This window comes from Centropristis striata, chromosome 23 (assembly GCF_030273125.1).
Source record: "Centropristis striata isolate RG_2023a ecotype Rhode Island chromosome 23, C.striata_1.0, whole genome shotgun sequence".
NCBI classification, from domain to species: Eukaryota; Metazoa; Chordata; class Actinopteri; order Perciformes; family Serranidae; genus Centropristis; species Centropristis striata.
Window position 1 is genome coordinate 159,839 of NC_081539.1, and position 23,854 is coordinate 183,692.

At 44.9% G+C, this 23,854-nt stretch overlaps 1 protein-coding gene across 3 annotated transcripts; it reads right to left on the bottom strand.

Annotated features, from left to right (window-relative positions):
• On the bottom strand, positions 1-23,278 carry sycp2l (synaptonemal complex protein 2-like). 3 transcript variants are annotated; one of them, XM_059327259.1, is made up of 24 exons: positions 23,268-23,278; positions 21,674-21,793; positions 20,746-20,895; positions 18,968-19,072; positions 18,776-18,800; positions 18,533-18,612; positions 17,746-17,834; positions 16,401-16,435; positions 16,163-16,305; positions 8,920-8,972; positions 8,796-8,841; positions 7,759-7,851; positions 7,255-7,327; positions 5,427-5,554; positions 5,036-5,132; positions 4,894-4,943; positions 4,740-4,806; positions 3,913-3,956; positions 3,794-3,833; positions 3,185-3,277; positions 2,564-2,612; positions 695-794; positions 425-483; positions 1-344 (listed from the first exon to the last, which is right to left on the bottom strand). In XM_059327259.1, exons 1-24 carry the CDS (start codon positions 23,268-23,270, stop codon positions 188-190), a joined length of 1,899 nt encoding a protein of 632 aa, XP_059183242.1. In that variant the 5' UTR covers positions 23,271-23,278; the 3' UTR covers positions 1-187. The 3 variants fall into 3 exon arrangements, 2 of the variants coding, with proteins under 2 accessions (XP_059183242.1, XP_059183241.1); XM_059327258.1 differs by having other exon boundaries at positions 5,036-5,135; XR_009389918.1 differs by lacking the exons at positions 1-344; positions 425-483 and having other exon boundaries at positions 2,564-2,658; positions 5,036-5,135.
• Between the last annotated feature and the right edge of the window lie 576 nt (positions 23,279-23,854).

Genomic DNA, 23,854 nt, shown 5'->3' on the forward strand with positions numbered 1-23,854 from the left:
TTTTTACCCAAAATGTTTTAATATTTATTATTACTTATAATAATAATAATAATAATAATAATAATGGTTCTGGTTCTGGTTCTGATCTGGGTTCTGGTTCTGGATCTGATCAGGGTTCTGGTTCTGATTAGGGTTCTGATTCTGATCAGGGTTGTGGTTGTGACCAGGGTTCTGGTTCTGGATCTGATCAGGGTTGTGGTTGTGACCAGGGTTCTGGTTCTGGATCTGGATCTGGACTCAGAGACCGGGTCACAGGTCTGTCCTGCTCCTGATTGGACGAGCTCGTCTCTCCTCCCTCATTGGCTGGACGGACGATTCGTCCTCGACTCTCCAGCGACTCCAACCTGAGGGGACAGAAACCAGATCCAGGTCTGAACGGGTCTGAACCAGAACCACAGAGAGTCCAACAGGATCTGGATCAGACCTGCTCAGGTGTTGGTCACAGAAGGAGCCCAGGCGCTGCATCTCAGACCGGAAGAACCTCTGCAGGGACAGACGGGGCCACAGTGAGACCTGGACCAGGACTGAGACCTGGACCTGGTCTCACTAAGACACAAAATGACCAAAAAAAGACAAAAGATGACTAAACCAGGACCGAGACCTGGACCTGGTCTAACTTTGTTGTTGCTTTCATGCATTTAACGTTTCTGGAGTTTTTCAGAATCAAACGATGAAACTAAAAGTTAATAAAGACCAGAATCTGAGAGCTGAGAGAGTTCAGAGACGACGAGTCCTGGTCCAGACGAGTCAGCAGACCAGAGACCTGGACCTGGAAGCTCTGCAGCAAGTCCAGCCTGCAGGCAGACAGACAGACAAGTTAATGGACAGGTGTGAGTGGGCGGTACCTGTGTTGATGGACAGGTGAGTGAGTGGGCGGTACCTGTGTTGATGGACAGGTGAGTGAGTGGGCGGTACCTGTGTTGATGGACAGGTGAGTGAGTGGGCGGTACCTGTGTTGATGGACAGGTGAGTGAGTGGGCGGTACCTGTGTTGATGGACAGGTGTGTGAGTGGGCGGTACCTGTGTTGATGGACAGGTGAGTGAGTGGGCGGTACCCGTGTTGATGGACAGGTGAGTGAGTGGGCGGTACCTGGGTTGATGGACAGGTGAGTGAGTGGGCGGTACCTGTGTTGATGGACAGGTGAGTGAGTGGGCGGTACCTATGTTGATGGACAGGTGTGAGTGGGCGGTACCAGTGTTGATGGACAGGTGTGAGTGGGCGGTACCTGTGTTGATGGACAGGTGAGTGAGTGGGCGGTACCAGTGTTGATGGACAGGTGTGAGTGGGCGGTACCTGTGTTGATGGACAGGTGAGTGAGTGGGCGGTACCTATGTTGATGGACAGGTGAGTGAGTGGGCGGTACCTATGTTGATGGACAGGTGAGTGAGTGGGCGGTACCTATGTTGATGGACAGGTGTGAGTGGGCGGTACCTGTGTTGATGGACAGGTGTGAGTGGGCGGTACCTGTGTTGATGGACAGGTGTGAGTGGGCGGTACCTGTGTTGATGGACAGGTGAGTGAGTGGGCGGTACCCGTGTTGATGGACAGGTGAGTGAGTGGGCGGTACCCGTGTTGATGGACAGGTGAGTGAGTGGGCGGTACCCGTGTTGATGGACAGGTGAGTGAGTGGGCGGTACCTGTGTTGATGGACAGGTGTGAGTGGGCGGTACCTATGTTGATGGACAGGTGTGAGTGGGCGGTACCTGTGTTGATGGACAGGTGAGTGAGTGGGCGGTACCCGTGTTGATGGACAGGTGTGTGAGTGGGCGGTACCCGTGTTGATGGACAGGTGAGTGAGTGGGCGGTACCCGTGTTGATGGACAGGTGAGTGAGTGGGCGGTACCCGTGTTGATGGACAGGTGAGTGAGTGGGCGGTACCCGTGTTGATGGACAGGTGAGTGAGTGGGCGGTACCCGTGTTGATGGACAGGTGAGTGAGTGGGCGGTACCTGTGTTGATGGACAGGTGTGAGTGGGCGGTACCTGTGTTGATGGACAGGTGTGAGTGGGCGGTACCTGTGTTGATGGACAGGTGAGTGAGTGGGCGGTACCTGTGTTGATGGACAGGTGAGTGAGTGGGCGGTACCTGTGTTGATGGACAGGTGAGTGTGTGGGCGGTACCTGTGTTGATGGACAGGTGTGAGTGGGCGGTACCTGTGTTGATGGACAGGTGAGTGAGTGGGCGGTACCCGTGTTGATGGACAGGTGAGTGAGTGGGCGGTACCTGTGTTGATGGACAGGTGAGTGAGTGGGCGGTACCTGTGTTGATGGACAGGTGTGAGTGGGCGGTACCTGTGTTGATGGACAGGTGAGTGAGTGGGCGGTACCTGTGTTGATGGACAGGTGAGTGAGTGGGCGGTACCTGTGTTGATGGACAGGTGAGTGAGTGGGCGGTACCTGTGTTGATGGACAGGTGTGAGTGGGCGGTACCTGTGTTGATGGACAGGTGAGTGAGTGGGCGGTATCTGTGTTGATGGACAGGTGTGAGTGGGCGGTACATGTGTTGATGGACAGGTGTGAGTGGGCGGTACCTGTGTTGATGGACAGGTGTGAGTGGGCGGTACCTGTGTTGATGGACAGCTGTCAGCAGTGAGGTGACGTGTCGTTGACACTCTTGTAAAGACAGAAGAACTTGAGTTTCAACATTCTGCAGGCAGTTCTGTTAACAAAGCTTCAGTTACTGATCGTCAATAATCATCAATAATTGTCAGTAATCGTCAGTAACTGTCAGCAATAGTCAATAATAAACAATAGTCAATAATAATCGATAATTATCAGTAATCAATGACTTTGTGCACTGACGGAGAAGTGTTGTTCCAGTTGTGTTGTGAAGATGCTGAAAGCCTCCTTCAGCTCAGACTCTGGCTCCGCCCCCAATGCTGGCTCCGCCCTCGATACTGGCTCCACCCCCAATGCTGGCCCCGCCCTCGATACTGGCTCCTCCCCTAATGCTGGCTCCACCCTCGATACTGGCTCCGCCCCCAATGCTGGCCCCGCCCCATTGCCTGGCTCCGCCCCTGATACTTGCTCCGATGCTGGCCCCGCCCCCTTGTCTGGCTCTGCCCCTGGTGGCTCCACAGGCTCCTCCCTCTGCTCTGGAGGCCCCGCCTCCTCAGGTGACTCTGCGAGCAGGTGAGCAGGTTCAGAAAACAACAAACGCTGAGGCACATTCCCAGACAAACTACCTGTCAGAAGGGAGATAGACTCCTCCCCCTCCGGATGAGGCTCCGCCCTCCTCTTATGGGTCGGCAGGCCCTCAGTTTGGCCTGACAGGTAGCCTTCAGACAGGAAGCAGGGAATAACATAAAAACCCCTCAGTCAGAAAAAATAACACGTCTGAGAGTAAAATACTCATACATGATTTAAAATGTGTCCAGTTTCTCCTGTTTACACAGAGCAGAGAGGAGAGGACAGGAGAGGCTGTTTACACAGAGCAGAGAGGAGAGGACAGGAGAGGCTGTTTACACAGAGCAGAGAGGAGAGGACAGGAGAGGCTGTTTACACAGAGCAGAGAGGAGAGGACAGGAGAGGCTGTTTACACAGAGCAGAGAGGAGAGGACAGGAGAGGCTGTTTACACAGAGCAGAGAGGAGAGGACAGGAGAGGCTGTTTACACAGAGCTGAGGGGAGAGGACAGGAGAGGCTGTTTACACAGAGCAGAGAGGAGAGGACAGGAGAGGCTGTTTACACAGAGCAGAGGGGAGAGGACAGGAGAGGCTGTTTACACAGAGCAGAGAGGAGAGGACAGGAGAGGCTGTTTACACAGAGCAGAGAGGAGAGGACAGACTGTGAGACCTGAGTCCGGAGCGCTCCTCTTCCTGTCCCTGAACATTTCCTGCAGAAGTCAACAGGAAACAGAAGTGACACACAGGAAGTTTGACTTTTTTAATCTGGACTTTAGAGAAGACGTTTACCTGTCGGAGAGGAGACACGTCTGGCTGCGCCTCCACAGGAAGTCCTGAAAAACAAACCGTCTCATGGACATCTTGTTTTATGTCTCTCTGGTTGTTTTGAGTCTCTCTGTGGTTGTTTTGAGTCTCTTTGTGGTTGTTTTGAGTCTCTGTGGTTGTTTTGAGTCTCTCTGTGGTTGTTTTGAGTCTCTTTGTGGTTGTTTTGTGTCTTTCTGTGGTTGTTTTGTGTCTTTCTGTGGTTGTTTTGAGTCTCTTTGTGGTTGTTTTGAGTCTCTTTGTGGTTGTTTTGTGTCTTTCTGTGGTTGTTTTGTGTCTTTCTGTGGTTGTTTTGAGTCTCTTTGTGGTTGTTTTGAGTCTCTCTGTGGTTGTTTTGAGTCTCTTTGTGGTTGTTTTGAGTCTCTCTGTGGTTGTTTTGAGTCTCTTTGTGGTTGTTTTGTGTCTTTCTGTGGTTGTTTTGTGTCTTTCTGTGGTTGTTTTGAGTCTCTTTGTGGTTGTTTTGAGTCTCTTTGTGGTTGTTTTGTGTCTTTCTGTGGTTGTTTTGTGTCTTTCTGTGGTTGTTTTGAGTCTCTTTGTGGTTGTTTTGAGTCTCTCTGTGGTTGTTTTGAGTCTCTGTGGTTGTTTTGAGTCTCTCTGTGGTTGTTTTGAGTCTCTTTGTGGTTGTTTTGAGTCTCTCTGTGGTTGTTTTGAGTCTCTGTGGTTGTTTTGAGTCTCTGTGGTTGTTTTGAGTCTCTTTGTGGTTGTTTTGAGTCTCTCTGTGGTTGTTTTGAGTCTCTCTGTGGTTGTTTTGAGTCTCTGTGGTTGTTTTGAGTCTGTAGCCAGAGAGGACTGACCTGAGCAGTATGTTGGAGTCGAGTGTCTGATCTGGTCAAACAGAAACTCTGATCGGCTCACTGGAGTCTGAAAACAATAAAACATCTTTAATGTTAAAGTCCAAACAAGTTGTTTTTACTTACATAATAAACATCAGCTGATGTTTATGGATACCTTCACGACAGACGAGTCTTCTTCACTGCTCGGAGACGACAGAGGCAAAACTACAGACAGACAGACAGACAGACAGACAGACAGACAGTTCATTAAGAGCTCATTTAGTTCATTAAGTTGATTAAGTGCCGGTCTGTCTCACTCTTCAGCTGACTCGGAGGTTTCTTCTTCCTGCTGTAGGATCTAACAACCTGTCTGTCTGCTGGGGGGGACGCCTGGACCAGACCACCTGCAGACCCCTTCTGATAAACAGACAGACAGTCAGTGAGACAGTCAGTGAGACAGTCAGTGAGACAGACAGACGGTCAGACAGACAGCCAGGTGGACTGACAGACAGACAGGCTGTCAGACAGACAGACAGACAGACAGACGTTCAGACAGACAGACAGACCCTCAGACGTTCAGACAGACAGACAGACATTCAGACAGACAGGCTGTCAGACTGACTGACAGACAGACAGACAGACAGACAGGCTGTCAGACAGGCTGTCAGACAGACAGACAGACAGACAGGCTGACAGACAGACAGGTACCATGAAGACCCTCCCAGCAGCTGTCTCCAGCTCTCTCTGATGTTCAGGGTCAAAGGTCAGCTCCACCGTCTGACCTCGGCTGTCCAGGTGCATGATGGGATTGTTCAGCCGAACGCTGAGGACCACCTCTGCCCCAGTGCATCATGGGAACACACACACACACACACACACACAATTTTATATATTTTTTTGGTGATGTAAAATAATCCATAAAAATATGTAAAATTACACAGGTTTCTAGGTCCAAAGGTTTCTAGTTCTAAAGGTTTCTAGGTCCAAAGGTTTCTAGTTCTAGAGGGTTCAAGTTCTAAAGGTTTCTAGTTCTAAAAGTTTCTAGGTCCAAAGGTTTCTAGTTCTAGAGGTTTCTAGTTCTAGAGGGTTCAAGTTCTAAAGGTTTCTAGTTCTAAAGGTTTCTAGTTCTAGAGGTTTCTAGTTCTAGAGGTTTCTAGTTCCAGAGGTTTCTAGTTCTAAAGGTTTCTAGTTCTAGAGGTTTCTAGTTCTAAAGGTTTCTAGTTCTAGAGGTTTCTAGTTCTAGAGGTTTCTAGTTCTAGAGGTTTCTGGTTCCAGAGGTTTCTAGTTCCAGAGGTTTCTAGTTCAAAGGTTTCTAGTTCTAGAGGTTTCTAGTTCTAGAGGGTTCAAGTTCTAGAGGTTTCTAGTTCAAAGGTTTGTAGTTCAAAGGTTTCTAGTTTTAGAGGTTTCTAGTTCAAAGGTTTCTAGTTCAAAGGTTTCTAGTTCAAAGGTTTCTAGTTCAAAGGTTTCTAGTTCTAGAGGTTTCTAGTTCTAAATTGTTCTGATTTTAGAGGTTTCTAGTTCTAAAGGTTTCTAGTTCTGGAGGTTTCTAGTTCTAAAGGTTTCTAGTTCTAGAGGTTTCTAGTTCTAAAGGTTTCTAGTTCTAGAGGTTTCTAGTTCTAAATGGTTCTGATTTTAGAGGTTTCTAGTTCTAAGGGTTTCTAGTTCTAGAGGTTTCTAGTTCTAGAGGTTTCAAGTTCTAAATGGTTCAGATTTTAGAGGTTTCTAGTTCTAAAGGTTTCTAGTTCTAGAGGTTTCTAGTTCTAAATGGTTCTGATTTTAGAGGTTTCTAGTTCTAAAGGTTTCTAGTTCTAGAGGTTTCTAGTTCTAGAGGTTTCTAGTTCTAAATGGTTCTGATTTTAGAGGTTTCTAGTTCTAAAGGCTTCTAGTTCTAGAGGTTTCTAGTTCTAAATGGTTCTGATTTTAGAGGTTTCTAGTTCTAGAGGTTTCTAGTTCTAAATGGTTCTGATTTTAGAGGTTTCTAGTTCTAAAGGTTTCTAGTTCTAGAGGTTTCTAGTTCTAAATGGTTCTGATTTTAGAGGTTTCTAGTTCAAAGGTTTCTAGTTCTAGAGGTTTCTAGTTCTAGAGGGTTCAAGTTCTAAAGGTTTCTAGTTCTAGAGGTTTCTAATTCTAAAGGTTTCTAGTTCTAAAGGTTTCTAGTTCAAAGGTTTCTAGTTCTAGAGGTTTCTAGTTCTAGAGGTTTCTAGTTCAAAGGTTTCTAGTTCTAGAGGTTTCTAGTTCTAGAGGTTTCTAGTTCTAGAGGTTTCTAGTTCTAAATTGTTCTGATTTTAGAGGTTTCTAGTTCTAAAGGTGTCTAGTTCTGGAGGTTTCTAGTTCTAAAGGTTTCTAGTTCTAAAGGTTTCTAGTTCTAGAGGTTTCTAGTTCTAGAGGTTTCTAGTTCAAAGGTTTCTAGTTCAGAGGTTTCTAGTTGTAGAGGTTTCTAGTTCTAGAGGTTTCTAGTTTTAATGGTTTCTAGTTCAAAGTTTTCTAGTTCAAAGGTTTCTAGTTCTAGAGGTTTCTAGTTCTAGAAGGTTCTGACCGTCCTGGCGGAGCTGAAGACTGTAGAGGTCCACGTCCTCCTTCAGCAGGTGGATCGACCCCCACAGGAACCCCTGAGACACACAGGAGACATGAGGACACACAGGAGACATGAGGACACAGAGGAGACATGAGGACACAGGAGACATGAGGACACAGGGGACATGAGGACACAGAGGAGACATGAGGACACAGGGGACATGAGGACACACAGGAGACATGAGGACACACAGGAGACATGAGGACACAGGAGACATGAGGACACACAGGAGACATGAGGACACACAGGAGACATGAGGACACAGGGGACATGAGGACACACAGGAGACATGAGGACACACAGGAGACATGAGGACACAGGAGACATGAGGACACACAGGAGACATGAGGACACAGGGGACATGAGGACACACAGGAGACATGAGGACACAGGGGACATGAGGACACAGGAGACATGAGGACACAGGAGACATGAGGACACAGGGGACATGAGGACACAGAGTACCTGAGGCTCGTCTACGAAGAAGCTCACACATCCTGAACTGACATTAAAATCAATCCAGAACTCGTCAAGTTTCTCGTCTTTGGGTCGGAAAATCTGAAAAGTAGAAAAATACATTATCCTCACAAAGTCTGTTCAGAGTCTGTGTATAGTTTGTATATGGCCTGTGTATAAACTGTATATAGTCTGCATATAGTCCGTGTATAAACTGTATATAGTCTGTATATAGTCCGTGTATAGTCTGTAAATAGTCTGTATATAGTCCGTGTATAGTCTGTATATAGGCCGTGTATAGTCTGTAAATAGTCTGTATATAGTCCGTGTATAGTCTGTATATAGTCCGTGTATAGTCTGTAAATAGTCTGTATATAGTCCGTGTATAGTCTGTATATAGTCCGTGTATAGTCTGTAAATAGTCTGTATATAGTCCGTGTATAGTCTGTAAATAGTCTGTATATAGTCCGTGTATAGTCTGTATATAGTCCGTGTATAGTCTGTAAATAGTCTGTATATAGTCCGTGTATAGTCTGTATATAGTCTGTATATAGTCCGTGTATAAACTGTATATAGTCTGCATATAGTCTGCGTATAGTCTGTATATAGTCTGTGTATAGTTTGTATATAGTCTGTATATAGTCTGTGTATAAACTGTATATAGTCTGTGCATAGTCCGTGTATAGTCTGTGTATAGTCTGTGTATAGTCTGTGTATAGTCTGTGCATAGTCTGTGCATAGTCCGTGTATAGTCTGTGTATAGTCTGTGTATAGTCTGTGTATAGTCCGTGTATAAACTGAATAGTCTGCATATAGTCCGTGTATAGTCTGTATATAGTCTGCATATTGTCCGTGTATAGTCTGCATATAGTCTGTGTATAGTCTGTGTATAGTCTGTGTATAGTCCGTGTATAAACTGAATAGTCTGCATATAGTCTGTGTATAGTCTGTATATAGTCCGTGTATAAACTGAATAGTCTGCATATAGTCTGTGTATAGTCTGTATATATCGATGTAAAGTCGTCATTAAGGGCAGAGTGTTTTACCTCAGTGGATTCTAGGAAGGCTCTGAGACAGGGGAAGGTGTACACCCTGTCAGACAGAACACAGGGAACAATAAACAGGTAAACATGTAAACAAGTGAACAAGTTGTTTATTTCAGTTAATCACCTCCTGTTGTCGCCATGGTGACGGTTCACAATGTTCAGGAAACGGCGACAGTCCTGAAGAGAGAGAGAGACAGGTCAGAGATAGAGAGAGAGACAGGTCAGAGATAGAGAGAGAGAGACAGGTCAGAGAGAGAGAGAGAGAGAGAGAGAGTCAGGTCAGAGATAGAGAGACAGGTCAGAGAGAGACAGGTCAGAGATAGAGAGACAGGTCAGAGAGAGAGAGAGACAGGTCAGAGATAGAGAGAGAGAGACAGGTCAGAGATAGATAGAGAGAGAGAGACAGGTCAGAGAGAGTCAGGTCAGAGAGAGAGAGAGAGAGACAGGTCAGAGAGAGACAGGTCAGAGAGAGAGAGAGAGAGAGAGACAGGTCAGAGAGAAACAGGTCAGAGAGAGAGAGAGAGAGAGACAGGTCAGAGAGAGAGAGAGAGAGAGAGAGAGAGACAGGTCAGAGAGAGTCAGGTCAGAGAGAGAGAGAGAGAGACAGGTCAGAGAGAGAGAGACAGGTCAGAGAGAGTCAGGTCAGAGAGAGAGAGAGAGAGACAGGTCAGAGAGAGACAGGTCAGAGAGAGAGAGAGAGAGAGAGACAGGTCAGAGAGAGACAGGTCAGAGAGAGAGAGAGACAGGTCAGAGAGAGAGAGAGAGAGAGAGAGACAGGTCAGAGAGAGTCAGGTCAGAGAGAGAGAGAGAGAGACAGGTCAGAGAGAGAGAGACAGGTCAGAGAGAGACAGGTCAGAGAGAGAGAGAGAGAGAGAGACAGGTCAGAGAGAGACAGGTCAGAGAGAGAGAGAGAGAGAGAGAGACAGGTCAGAGAGAGACAGGTCAGAGAGAGAGAGAGAGACAGGTCAGAGAGAGAGAGAGACAGGTCAGAGAGAGAGAGAGAGTCAGCACAGACCAGCACACCAGCAGCCTCCTGAGAGACAGACTGGCTCTACTAGAGGTGGAGCTGACCGAGCTGAGAGAACAGCTCCTCACCACCAGCACCAGCACCACACCACACTCTGACCTCCAGGAACAACTCAGCCAATACAAACACCAGATGGAGACGACTTCACAAGAGCTAAGAGAGCAGATCTCCAACCTGCAGAAGGACAAACAGGCCCTCACCACAGAGCTGTGGGAAACAAAAGACACCATGAGAAGAGAAATGGCGCAGATGAGAGACGAGATGACGAGGGAACTCTCAGCCATCATGGTAGAGCTACAGCACAGAGCACAGACTGAAGAGGCACCTACATGTATAGAAGAGCCACAGCCCCTCGTGCCCCACAACCCTACGATCACTCAGCCCCCACCCCCCAGTGAGAATGCAGCAGAGGAAAGACCACCAGCCCCCTGCCCCCCCTCCACACCAGGCACCTCACAACGCCAGCCCACCACCCTGAAAAAAGACACAGAAGTCGCTATCCTTATTGACTCAAACGGGAAGTTCATCCAAGAACAAAAGCTCTTCCCTAATATGAAAGTGTCAAAGATCTGGTGCCCCACAACTGAGGCTGCACTCAAAATCCTCGCCCACCCTGAATTTGGCACACCAGGCCATATACTGATCCACACTGGCACCAACAACCTGCGTGAGGAACAGGAACGGGTTGGTAATCTGGTCACCAATGTAGCAGAGGAAGCAGCTGCATCCTTTCCAAGTTCACGAATCACCATCTCTACCCTGCTACCCCGCAGAGACTTTCACCCCAAGACCATCCACAGGGTGAATGCTGACATCACCAGAGGGTGCGCCTCGCTCCCTAATGTGCATGTTGCACATCACCCAACCATCACTCCTGAGCACCTGTTTGACCACTCCCACTTAAGAAAGCAGGCAGTGGGCATACTCACCAAAACACTGAAGGATGTGGCACTGGGCCGTCAAAACCTTCATCTCACACCAACCAGAGGACCAGCCAGAGGATCTACCAGGGACCTGCATTACCCACCAGACCCCGTCAGGAGCCAAAGATCTCCCAGACACCCACCCAGACCCAGCGTACCCCACAGACCCCCACATCCACCACCTCCACCACAATACCACCACCTCCAGCAACGACGTCAGACAGGCCCTGAATCAGGGTACTACCCCACACCAAACCAGAACGTCTACCAGAACCAAGAGCCTGGTCCCCAGACCCTGTCCAACCCCGTCCCACAGCTACAGCAGACAGAGTCACACCAAGCCCCACGCAGCTACGCAGAGGCCGTCCGACGACGAGTGGAGCCAGAGGGGATGAAGGAGATCAAACAACTGCTTCAGTATATCTGCACCAAACTGAACTAATGTTGTAATGATACACACACACACAAAACATACACACACACACACACACACACACACTTAAGGTAAAGATTACTATTAATGTTACAACTTTTTTATTTTTATTTTATTTTATTTTTTATTTTTTTTACTTAATATTGTTTGAACATGTTACATTTTAAACAGTTCAGTGTTTGTGACTCTCTTGACGGTCCAATTGTTCAAATTGTTCAAATTGTTTTCATTTGTTTCCTTCTAACTGTCATCTATATTATAATGAAATCTCTTTCTATATGCATGTGGAACATACAGGGCCTAAAGTCTTCAGCCTTTGGGCTGAAGACTTTGGCGCCAGAATTTAAAACAAACCTTACAGATATAGATATGATCATCCTACAGGAAACATGGTGTAAAGCTGACACTATGACCCACTGTCCCAGCAATTATAGAGAAATCATAATACCATCTCAGAAACACAGCAACACTAATAGAGGTAGGGAATCTGGAGGATTGATTATTTGGTATAAATCTGATCTACATATTCAAATTGAGCCACTAAAAATGGGCAAATATTACATATGGTTAAAACTAAAGAAAGAACTTTTATTAACAGATCTGGAATTATTTATTTGTGCAATATATATCCCTCCCTCCGAATCACCCTACTTCTCAGAAGACACCTTCCTCACCCTAGAAACAGAGATAAGCCATTTCCAGGCCCAGGGAAATGTGCTCATCTGCGGGGATACAAATGCACGCACAGGAACACTGACTGACCTCACAGATCCACAAGGGGACAAATACATCACACATGGAGAAATGTCTAACACCTTCACTCTGCCCCACAGGAACAATAGTGACCAGGTCATCAACAAGAGCGGCAGAGAGCTGCTGCAGCTCTGCCAGAGCCTCAGTCTGTACCTTGTCAACGGTAGGGTGCGGGGGGACAGCCTGGGTAGATTCACCTGCTGCTCACCTCTCGGCCATAGTACTGTAGACTATATGATCACAGACCTTGAACCTTCCTCTCTCAGCTCATTCACAGTTAAACCGCTCACCCCCCTGTCTGATCACAGCCAAATTACCCTGTTTATTAAAAGATCAGACATTAAAATGGTACACACACAACCCAATAAGCTGTACAAAATCACAAACTCATACAGATGGGACCAAAACAGCACAGAACAATACGAGAGAGCAATTGACAGCCCAAAAATCCAAACACTTTTAGATAACTTTCTGGATTGTACTTACTCTTGCGATAAGGAAAACATCAATCTAGCAGTGAACAATATTAACAATATATTCAGGCAAACAGCAAAAGAAGCACAACTAAAATTGACCAAGAACAAACCAACAACCACAACAAAAACAAACTGGTTTGATACAGATTGTAAAACGATTAGAAAAAATCTTAGAACGCTATCAAACCAAAAACACAGAGACCCCCACAATGCTGATCTGCGTCTTATTTACTGTGAGACCCTGAAACTCTACAAACGTACACTCAGACTCAAAAAACAACAATATAACAAACAGCAACTAACAATAATTGAAGAGGCAATCAACACAAACAACTTTTGGCAACATTGGAAAAATCTAAACAAACCTCAACACCAAGAATTGGCCATACAAAACAGTGATATATGGACCACTCATTTTAAAACCCTGTATCACACTGTTCAAACTAATGCAAACACAGAACAATCTCAAATTCATCAGAAGTTGACTCAATTAGAATTAGCAATAAAAGATAATCAGAATCCATTAGACTCACCAATTACTGAGCAGGAAGTCCTGAAGAAACTGCAGAGCCTCAAAACTAAAAAAGCTAGTGGGCCTGACGGCATCCTGAATGAGATGCTAAAAAACATGGACAAAAAATTCCAATTGGCCGTATTAAAACTATTCAATTTGGTTCTGAGTGTAGGTTTCTTTCCTGAGATCTGGAATCTGGGACTTATAACCCCAATTTATAAGAACGGAGACAAATTTGACCCTAATAATTACCGAGGCATCTGTGTGAACAGTAACCTGGGGAAGGTTTTCTGTAACATTATGAACACCAGACTTATGAACTTCCTTACCGAGCACAATGTCTTGAACAAAAGCCAAATTGGATTCATACCAAAACACAGAACAACCGATCATATTTACACCCTACATACCCTCATTGATAAACATATAAACCAAGATAAAACCAAATTGTACGCCTGTTTTATTGACTTCCAAAAAGCTTTTGATTCTATTTGGCATGTTGGATTATTCTACAAAACTCTGGAGAGTGGTATAGGGGGTAAAACATATGACATTATTAAATCAATGTATTCTGGCAACATGTGCAGTGTAAAAATGGGTAAAATGAGGACAGAATACTTTAGCCAAGGACGAGGCGTCCGTCAGGGCTGCAACCTCAGCCCTGCACTCTTCAACATCTATATAAACGAGTTAGCAACTACCCTAGAAAAGTCCTCAGTACCGGGTGTCAGTCTCCATAGTCAGGAGGTGAAGTGCCTCCTCTTTGCAGATGACCTGGTTCTGCTGTCCCCCACAGCACAAGGTCTACAGCAGAGCCTGGATCTGCTGGAGCAGTACTGTCAGACCTGGGCCCTGACAGTAAACCCCAAAAAGACCAAAATAATGATATTCCAAAAAAGATCCAGATCTCAAGACATTCTCCCCAAGTTCTCCATTGGTCCACAGCAGGTCGAGTACTGCACACATTATACTTATTTAGGAATAAAATTAAGTTCAACTGGACACTTGAAGGATGCAGTTCATGAGCTGAGAGAGAAAGCACGCCGGGCTTTCTATGCTATAAAGAAAAATATACTAACTGAAATACCAATTCGAATTTGGCTAAAATTAATTGAATGTGTTATTGAACCAATTGCACTTTATGGCAGTGAGGTGTGGGGTCCACTTACAAAACAAGAATTGACTCAGTGGGACAAACACCCCATTGAGACCCTGCATGCAGAGTTCTGTAAAATCCTTCTACATGTCCAGAGGAAGGCCACAAACAATGCATGCAGGGCAGAATTAGGCAAATACCCACTAATAATCAAAATACAAAAAAGAGCAATTAACTTTTGGACACATCTAAAACTAAGTGACCCCCTCTCATATCATTTCCAAGCCCTGCAATACCAGGAGATGAGCAGCAGGAGCCCCCTGAGCCAGCTGGTCCTGAGGCTGAGGTCACAAACCTGCACCACAGACACAGCCCAGGGACAGAGCACTGCACCAATCAGACCCAACCAAATTACAAAACAGCTAAAACAAGACTACATCACCTATTGGCAAACACAAACCAAAACACAGAGCAAAATGCAGTGCTACTTGGATCTGAAGCGACAGGACACCACAGCAGATTATCTGAGCACGGTGACGGATCCACAGCTGAGACGAACCTTGACAAAGTACAGACTGAGTGAACACAGACTGGCTGTGGAAACAGACTGAGTGAACACAGACTGGCTGTGGAAACAGACTGAGTGAACACAGACTGGCTGTAGAAACAGACTGAGTGAACACAGACTGGCTGTGGAAACAGACTGAGTGAACACAGACTGGCTGTAGAAACAGACTGAGTGAACACAGACTGGCTGTGGAAACAGACTGAGTGAACACAGACTGGCTGTAGAAACAGAGTGAGTGAACACAGATTGGCTGTGGAAACAGACTGAGTGAACACAGACTGGCTGTAGAAACAGACTGAGTGAACACAGACTGGCTGTAGAAACAGACTGAGTGAACACAGACTGGCTGTAGAAACAGAGTGAGTGAACACAGACTGGCTGTGGAAACAGACTGAGTGAACACAGACTGGCTGTAGAAACAGACTGAGTGAACACAGACTGGCTGTAGAAACAGAGTGAGTGAACACAGACTGGCTGTGGAAACAGACTGAGTGAACACAGACTGGCTGTGGAAACAGACTGAGTGAACACAGACTGGCTGTGGAAACAGACCGAGTGAACACAGACTGGCTGTAGAAACAGACTGAGTGAACACAGACTGGCTGTAGAAACAGACTGAGTGAACACAGACTGGCTGTAGAAACAGACCGAGTGAACACAGACTGGCTGTGGAAACAGACTGAGTGAACACAGACTGGCTGTGGAAACAGACTGAGTGAACACAGACTGGCTGTAGAAACAGACCGAGTGAACACAGACTGGCTGTGGAAACAGAGTGAGTGAACACAGACTGGCTGTGGAAACAGACTGAGTGAACAGGCTGGCTGTGGAAACAGCCTGAGTGAACACAGACTGGCTGTGGAAACAGACTGAGTGAACACAGACTGGCTGTGGAAACAGGGAGGACCAGGAGGAGCTGCTCCCTGCAGAGCAGAGGCTGTGCTGCCACTGCAGCCTCAGTCAGCCTGAGACAGAGCTACACTTCCTCACCAAATGTCAAAAATATGAACTAATTAGAGAAACATATTTCCAAAAATTTGAATCCGTCAAAAAAGGTTTTTTAAAATGGTCAGATGAGGAAAAACTGCCGCTCCTCCTCGGGGAAGGGTCACAGAGCTCTAGATTAGCAGCACTCTATGTTTCTGCCTGTAACACACTGAGAGACAGCCAGTGACACACAGCTGTTGGTTGTTTTGTTTTTATTTTTATTTTTTAATTTTACTTTTCTTATTTTTTTTGCTGGGACAGTTAGATTGTATAAATTATATGTTGATTGTAATTCAATGATTGTAAATATTGCTTTCTTTTATTGTTATTAGTTTTTCTTTTCATCTAAAATGAATAACAGAATTATAATTTATTGTAAATATTGCTTTCCTTATCTTGTTATCTTTTTTTCTGATGCTTGCTTTGGCAATATATACATTGTTACGTCATGCCAATAAAGCCAATTGAATTGAATTGAGAGAGGGAGAGAGAGAGGACAGAGAGAGAGAGAGACAGTGAGACAGGTGGAGGCAGTGAGACGGGTGGAGACAGTGAGACAGGTGGAGGCAGTGAGACAGGTGGACACTCACCACCTCGAAGTCTCTGTCTCTGATGTCACAGAAGGCGCTGCTGATGTCACGGCTGGAGAACCACTGATTGGCTCTCAGCTGGCGCTCCTTCTTGGGCGTCAGGCGACACAGAGCCTCTGATAGGCTGACCTGCAGCTCGTAGTCTGAAGAACAGCCAATGAAAACACAGCGTGGTCACCTGTCACTGTCTGTCCTCATCACACAAAGCATCATGGGAACTGTAGTCCACCACACTCACCTCCCACATTCAGGACAGCCACAGCCACCTGGTTACTGTCAGACAGACAGGCAGAGAGGCAGACAGGTAGAGAGACAGACAGGCAGGTAGAGAGACAGGCAGACAGGTAGAGAGACAGACAGACAGGTAGAGAGACAGACAGGCAGGTAGAGAGACAGACAGGCAGGTAGAGAGAGAGAGACAGGCAGGTAGAGAGAGAGAGACAGGCAGGTAGAGAGACAGACAGGCAGGTAAAGAGACAGGCAGGTAAAGAGGCAGACAGGTAGAGAGACAGACAGGCAGGTAGAGAGGCAGACAGGTAGAGAGACAGACAGGTAGAGAGACAGACAGACAGGTAGAGAGACAGACAGACAGGTAGAGAGAGAGACAGGCAGGTAGAGAGACAGACAGGCAGGTAGAGAGAGAGAGACAGGCAGGTAGAGAGGCAGACAGGTAGAGAGGCAGACAGGTAGAGAGACAGACAGAGAGACAGACAGACAGACAGACAGACAGGTAGAGAGACAGACAGACAGGTAGAGAGATAGACAGACAGACAGACAGGCAGGTAGAGAGAGAGAGACAGGCAGGTAGAGAGGCAGACAGGTAGAGAGACAGACAGAGAGACAGAGAGACAGACAGACAGACAGACAGACAGACAGACAGGTAGAGAGATAGACAGACAGGTAGAGAGACAGACAGACAGGTAGAGAGACAGACGGGTAGAGGGATAGACAGACAGACAGACAGACAGACAGGAAAGGAGACGATTAATGTGTGTACTGTGTGTACTGTGTATTACTGTGTGTACTGTGTGTATTACTGTGTATTACTGTGTGTACTGTGTGTATTACTGTGTGTACTGTGTGTACAGTGTGTATTACTGTGTGTACTGTGTGTATTACTGTGTATTACTGTGTATTACTGTGTGTACAGTGTGTACTGTGTGTACTGTGTATTACTGTGTGTACAGTGTGTATTACTGTGTGTACTGTGTATTAATGTGTGTACAGTGTGTACTGTGTGTACTGTGTATTACTGTGTGTACAGTGTGTATAGTGTGTATTACTGTGTGTACTGTGTGTATTACTGTGTATTACTGTGTGTACAGTGTGTATTACTGGGTGTACTGTGTGTACTGTGTGTACTGTGTGTATTACTGTGTATTACTGTGTATTACTGTGTGTACAGTGTGTATTACTGTGTGTATTACTGTGTGTACTGTGTGTACAGTGTGTACTACTGTGTGTACAGTGTGTACAGTGTGTACTGTGTGTACAGTGTGTATTACTGTGTGTACTGTGTGTACAGTGTGTACTACTGTGTGTACAGTGTGTACAGTGTGTACTGTGTGTACTGTGTGTATTACAGGATCTGGTTCTGGTTCTGGTCCATCTGGATCAGTTTCTTCTGTTCGCGACTCAGAGACTCGAGGACACTGTTCAAGGTTCTGATGGACTAGAAGACAACAACAGAGACTAGGAGAGACCAGGACAGACCAGGAGAGACCAGGACAGACTAGGAGAGACCAGGACAGACCAGGAGAGACCAGGACAGACTAGGAGAGACTAGGAGAGACCAGGACAGACTAGGAGAGACCAGGACAGACTAGGAGAGACCAGGACGGACTAGGAGAGACTAGGAGAGACCAGGACAGACTAGGAGAGACCAGGACAGACCAGGAGAGACCAGGACAGACTAGGAGAGACCAGGACAGACCAGGAGAGACCAGGACAGACTAGGAGAGACCAGGACAGACCAGGAGAGACCAGGACAGACTAGGAGAGACTAGGAGAGACCAGGATAGACTAGGACAGACAAGGAGAGACCAGGATAGACTAGGAGAGACCAGGACAGACTAGGAGAGACCAGGACAGACCAGGAGAGACTAGGAGAGACCAGGACAGACTAGGAGAGACTAGGACAGACCAGGACAGACTAGGAGAGACCAGGACAGACTAGGAGAGACCAGGACAGACCAGGAGAGACTAGGAGAGACCAGGACAGACTAGGAGAGACTAGGAGAGACTAGGACAGACCAGGACAGACTAGGAGAGACCAGGACAGACTAGGAGAGACTAGGAGAGACTAGGACAGACCAGGACAGACTAGGAGAGACCAGGACAGACTAGGAGAGACTAGGACAGACTGTTTACCTCAAGTCTCACTGAGAAGCTGATTTTTGGTTCGAGAGCAACTTGACCCAACTGAAGAAGGACCACAGACAGCTGAGAGACTGAGAGACAGACAGGTGGAGAGACAGACAGACAGAGAGACAGACCGGTGGAGAGAGAGACAGACAGGCCGGTGGAGGGAGAGACAGACAGACAGGTGGAGAGACAGACAGGTGAGTGATGGGCAGAGTGATTAAAAAAATAAATTAAAATAAAGATACAAACCTGGAAGAGAAGCTCGACCCAACAGCTGAGAGAGAGACAGGAGGTCAGTCAGACAGGAGGTCAGACAGACAGACAGACAGACAGGAGGTCAGACAGACAGACAGACAGACAGACAGACAGACAGACAGGAGGTTAGACAGACAGACAGGAGGTCAGACAGACAGACAGACAGACAGACAGACAGCTCCTCACCAGGAAGAACTGGTAGAACTCCTCTGAGAGGTTGATCAGGAGGGCGGAGCCTCTCTGGAGGTCAGAGGTCAGCAGGTCACGGACCGCCTCGAACCACAACACCACCTCACAAACAAACAAACAAACAAACAAACAAAAAAACAAACAAACAAACATTCCGTTGGTTTACTCATGCTCCCTGTGTAAAAGATTACTGTAGAGTAGTAATAGACTAGAAAATTTCCTCTGGGGAAATTCTGAAAGGGCCATGGGGGCTACTGCCGGTGTGTGTAAACTATGATGAGATTCTTCAGAGATTTATAACAATGCCCTTTAACCTCAAAATGTGTGTGTTTCTGTGTGTGTGTGTGTGTGTATCTGTAACTTTAATCACATCAAAGATCAAAGGCAATCAGATCACAGCAATCAACAGAATTAACTGACACCTGTTCCTGAACAGTGACAGCAGAGACTGACGGACTGTAATTTCTGGCCTCGAACAGAAAGCATTTTTGGCAAAACCATAATACCTATCATTGATCCGACTTCACTTTGAGCGTCCTGAGTTCTTCCTGAACGTCGACATATGTTGTTTTTTTTTAAAGAAAAATGAAGAAATAGCTTTGTTAGAGCGATCTAAAAAAACTGTTCCATCTCCCTTTTTCAGAAATCCCCCTGTGTTTTTAATATGGGAGCCAATGAGGCTGTTGGTGGTGTTGGTGGATCATCTGTGCGTCCTACGCCCAAACTATAACTCTGACAGCTTTACCAGAGGATTGTGAGGGAGAAGACTAATTTTCCTACGTTTCTATGTATAAATTATTTCTGTAGAGTGGAATTTGCGGCCTGGAGCGCAGTTTTCAAATTTATTTTTTGACAGTTTTTTCTCTCCCTCTACACTCTGGTGATGATGTCACACACTGTGACACGAACATTCCGTGCAATACACACCCATTATAATCTCAGAATTTCTCCAAAAATGATCATGGTCATTGAACAGGGATTGATAAAAAACTATATGACCTATCGAAACGTGGATTAATACACCGATACACAAGACTTGTGTCTACTGTTTAAAGTTTAAATGGAGTCTCTAGGTGGAATTATGCCGGAGAAGTAGACGTTTAAAAATCTCCAATTATTGTTCTTTTTCCCTCATTTTTTTTCGGCCGTCCCATTCACTTCAATGCAAAATTTTGGGCAGATTTTTCGCGACTTATGTCGCGAAAGAGTAGTAATAGATTAAAGTAGAGTAGTAATAGCTTACAGTAGAGTAGTAATAGATTACAGTAGAGTAGTAATAGATTACAGTAGAGTAGTAATAGCTTACAGTAGAGTAGTAATAGTTTAAAGTAGAGTAGTAACAGATTACAGTAGAGTAGTAATAGATTACAGTAGAGTAGTAATAGATTAAAGTAGAGTAGTAATAGCTTACAGTAGAGTAGTAATAGATTACAGTAGAGTAGTAATAGATTACAGTAGAGTAGTAATAGCTTACAGTAGAGTAGTAATAGTTTAAAGTAGAGTAGTAACAGATTACAGTAGAGTAGTAATAGATTACAGTAGAGTAGTAATAGATTACAGTAGAGTAGTAATAGATTACAGTAGAGTAGTAATAGCTTACAGTAGAGTAGTAATAGAGTAGTAATAGAGTAGTAGAGTAGTAATAGACTACAGTAGAGTAGTAATGGATTACAGTAGAGTAGTAATAGAGTAGTAGAGTAGTAATAGATTACAGTAGAGTAGTAATAGTTTACAGTAGAGTAGTAATAGACTACAGTAGAGTAGTAATAGATTACTTTGGCGGTCAGCCCCCGGTGGATCAGCGTCTGCAGGACGTCTTCGTCCTCAGACAGAATGTGTAAAGACTTCAACACCACCAGGACCCTGCTGAGACCAGGACCAGGACCAGGACCAGGACCAGGACCAGGACCAGGACCACACAGGGCCTGGGCAGACAGACAGGTGGGGAGAGAGACAGGTAGACAGACACAAAAACAATACGTTTGGTGGCAGATTACCTGAAATAAATAAAGTGAATATAATGCACAAATAACTTTTTTGGGTTGTTTATTTCTTTATAAATTAGAATAATTTATGATTTTTCTGTTTCTGGTGTCTGGAGGAAAGTCGTTACTTTGACCATGAAGCCACATCTCAACCACAATATATAGAATATATAGAATATATAAAATATAGAATATATAGAATATATAAAATATAGCATATATAGAAGATATAGAATATAGAATATATAGAATATATAAAATATAGAATATATAGAACATATAAAATATAGAATATATAGAATATATAGAATATATAGAATATATAAAATATAGAATATATAGAACATATAAAATATAGCATATATAGAAAATATAGAATATATAATACATAGTATATAGTATATATAGAATATTTAAATAACCGTGGTGTCTGTAAAAATACATGTGTTTGTGTTTATTATTGACCAAATGGAATAAAAAATGCAAACAAATAATTTTTCAATCGCTCTTTTCTTGGTGGGGTAGTAAAAGGGTTAAAGTGTCAGTCCTTTCAGAATAAAAGCTGCTGTGTTGTGGTTACGTCCTTTCAGAATAAAAGCATGTGTTGTGGTTCAGTCCTTTCAGAATAAAAGCTGCTGTGTTGTGGTTACGTCCTTACAGAATAAAATCATGCGTTGTGGATCAGTCCTTTCAGAATAAAAGCATGTGTGGTGGTTACCTTGGTAACCAGCAGGTGGAGCCTGGTGAGTGTGATGCTGCTCAGACCGTCACAGAGCAACAACGAGACGAGGTCAGAGGTCAAACCAGCAGACACACACTGCTCTATCTGCAGCTCCAACTACACACACACACACAGACACAGACACACACAGAGACACACAGAGACACACACACAGACACACACACAGACACACACACAGACACACAGACACACAGAGACACACACAGAGACACACACACAGACACACACACACACACACACACACACACACACACACACACACACACACACAGACACACACAGAGACACACACACACACAGACACACACAGAGACACACACACACAGACACACACACACACACACAGAGACACACACACACAGACACAGACACACACAGAGACACACACACAGACACACACAGAGACACACACAGAGACACACACACAGACACACACACACACACACACACACACAGACAGAGACACACACAGAGACACACACACACACACACAGACAGAGACACAGACACACACAGAGACACACACACACACACAGACACAGAGACACACACAGAGACACACACACACACACACACACACACACACAGACACACACAGAGACACACACACACACAGAGACACACACACACACAGACACAGACACACACAGAGAGACACACACACAGACACACACACACACACACAGACACACACAGAGACACACACACACACAGACACAGACACACACAGAGACACACACACACACACACAGACACACACAGAGACACACACAGAGACACACACACAGACACACACACACACACACACACACACAGACAGACACACACACAGAGACACACACACACACACACAGACAGAGACACAGACACACACAGAGACACACACACACACACAGACACAGAGACACACACAGAGACACACACACACACACACACACAGACACACACAGAGACACACACACACACACACACAGACACACACAGAGACACACACACACACACAGACACACACACACACACACACAGACACACACAGAGACACAGACACACACACACACACACAGACACACACAGAGACACACACACAGACACACACACACACACACACAGACAGAGACACACACAGAGACACACACACAGACAGACACACACACACACACAGACACACACACAGACACACACAGAGACACACACACAAGCACACACAAACACACAGACACACACAGAGACACACACAGAGACACACACACAGACAGACACACACATACACACACACACACAGAGACACACACACACACACACACACACACACACACACACACACACACACACACACACGGGTTTTACGTTGTTTGATGATATTTATAGTCAATTATTTCACGTGACACAAAAAAAACAAAAAAAGACACAAAATTAATTCAGTGAATAATTAATAATTAATGAGTTAAACGGATCAATAATCATCAGATTCAGAATCAAACATCAGAAAGTTTCACTGAAAAGTGAAACAAAACAACAACAACAACAACAACAACAACAACAACAATAATAATAATGTTTGTTTACTCACCATCGTGTCTTCTCTCTGTGTCGGGAGCGAGCACAGCTGCCGCTAATGAGCTCATCAGTGACGCGGCCGCGCATGCGCAGAGAGAAACAATGAAACTTAATGTGAAAATATTTTATTATATAACAAACTTACAACAAACACATTTATTATTTATTTCCACAATAATGTCACATTTAAATGAATTATTATCTCACATATTCATATAGGTTATTATATTATTCATAATTTATGAGCTGTAATAAATCTGAACTTTTTTATATTTCTTAAATGTAAAACATTTAATAAATATATAAATTAATTTAAGTATGTTTAAAAAAATATTTATTTAAACATGTTATTAAAATTAATATTCGGTCTCATTATATGAAATCATCTTTAGATTCAACACATTTTAATCCATAAATATTGATTTATTCTTCTGAATGTTTTTATTTGTTCACATTCAAGATCAACTGAACTAATAATAAGCAGTCTGTCCCATAGAGAGCAATGAGATTTTCCTCCAGCAGGAGGAGCCAGACCTTCATAATAAAAGCCCACAGAGATCTGTGTGTTAACAGGAATATCTTTCTCTCAGCAGTTTAACA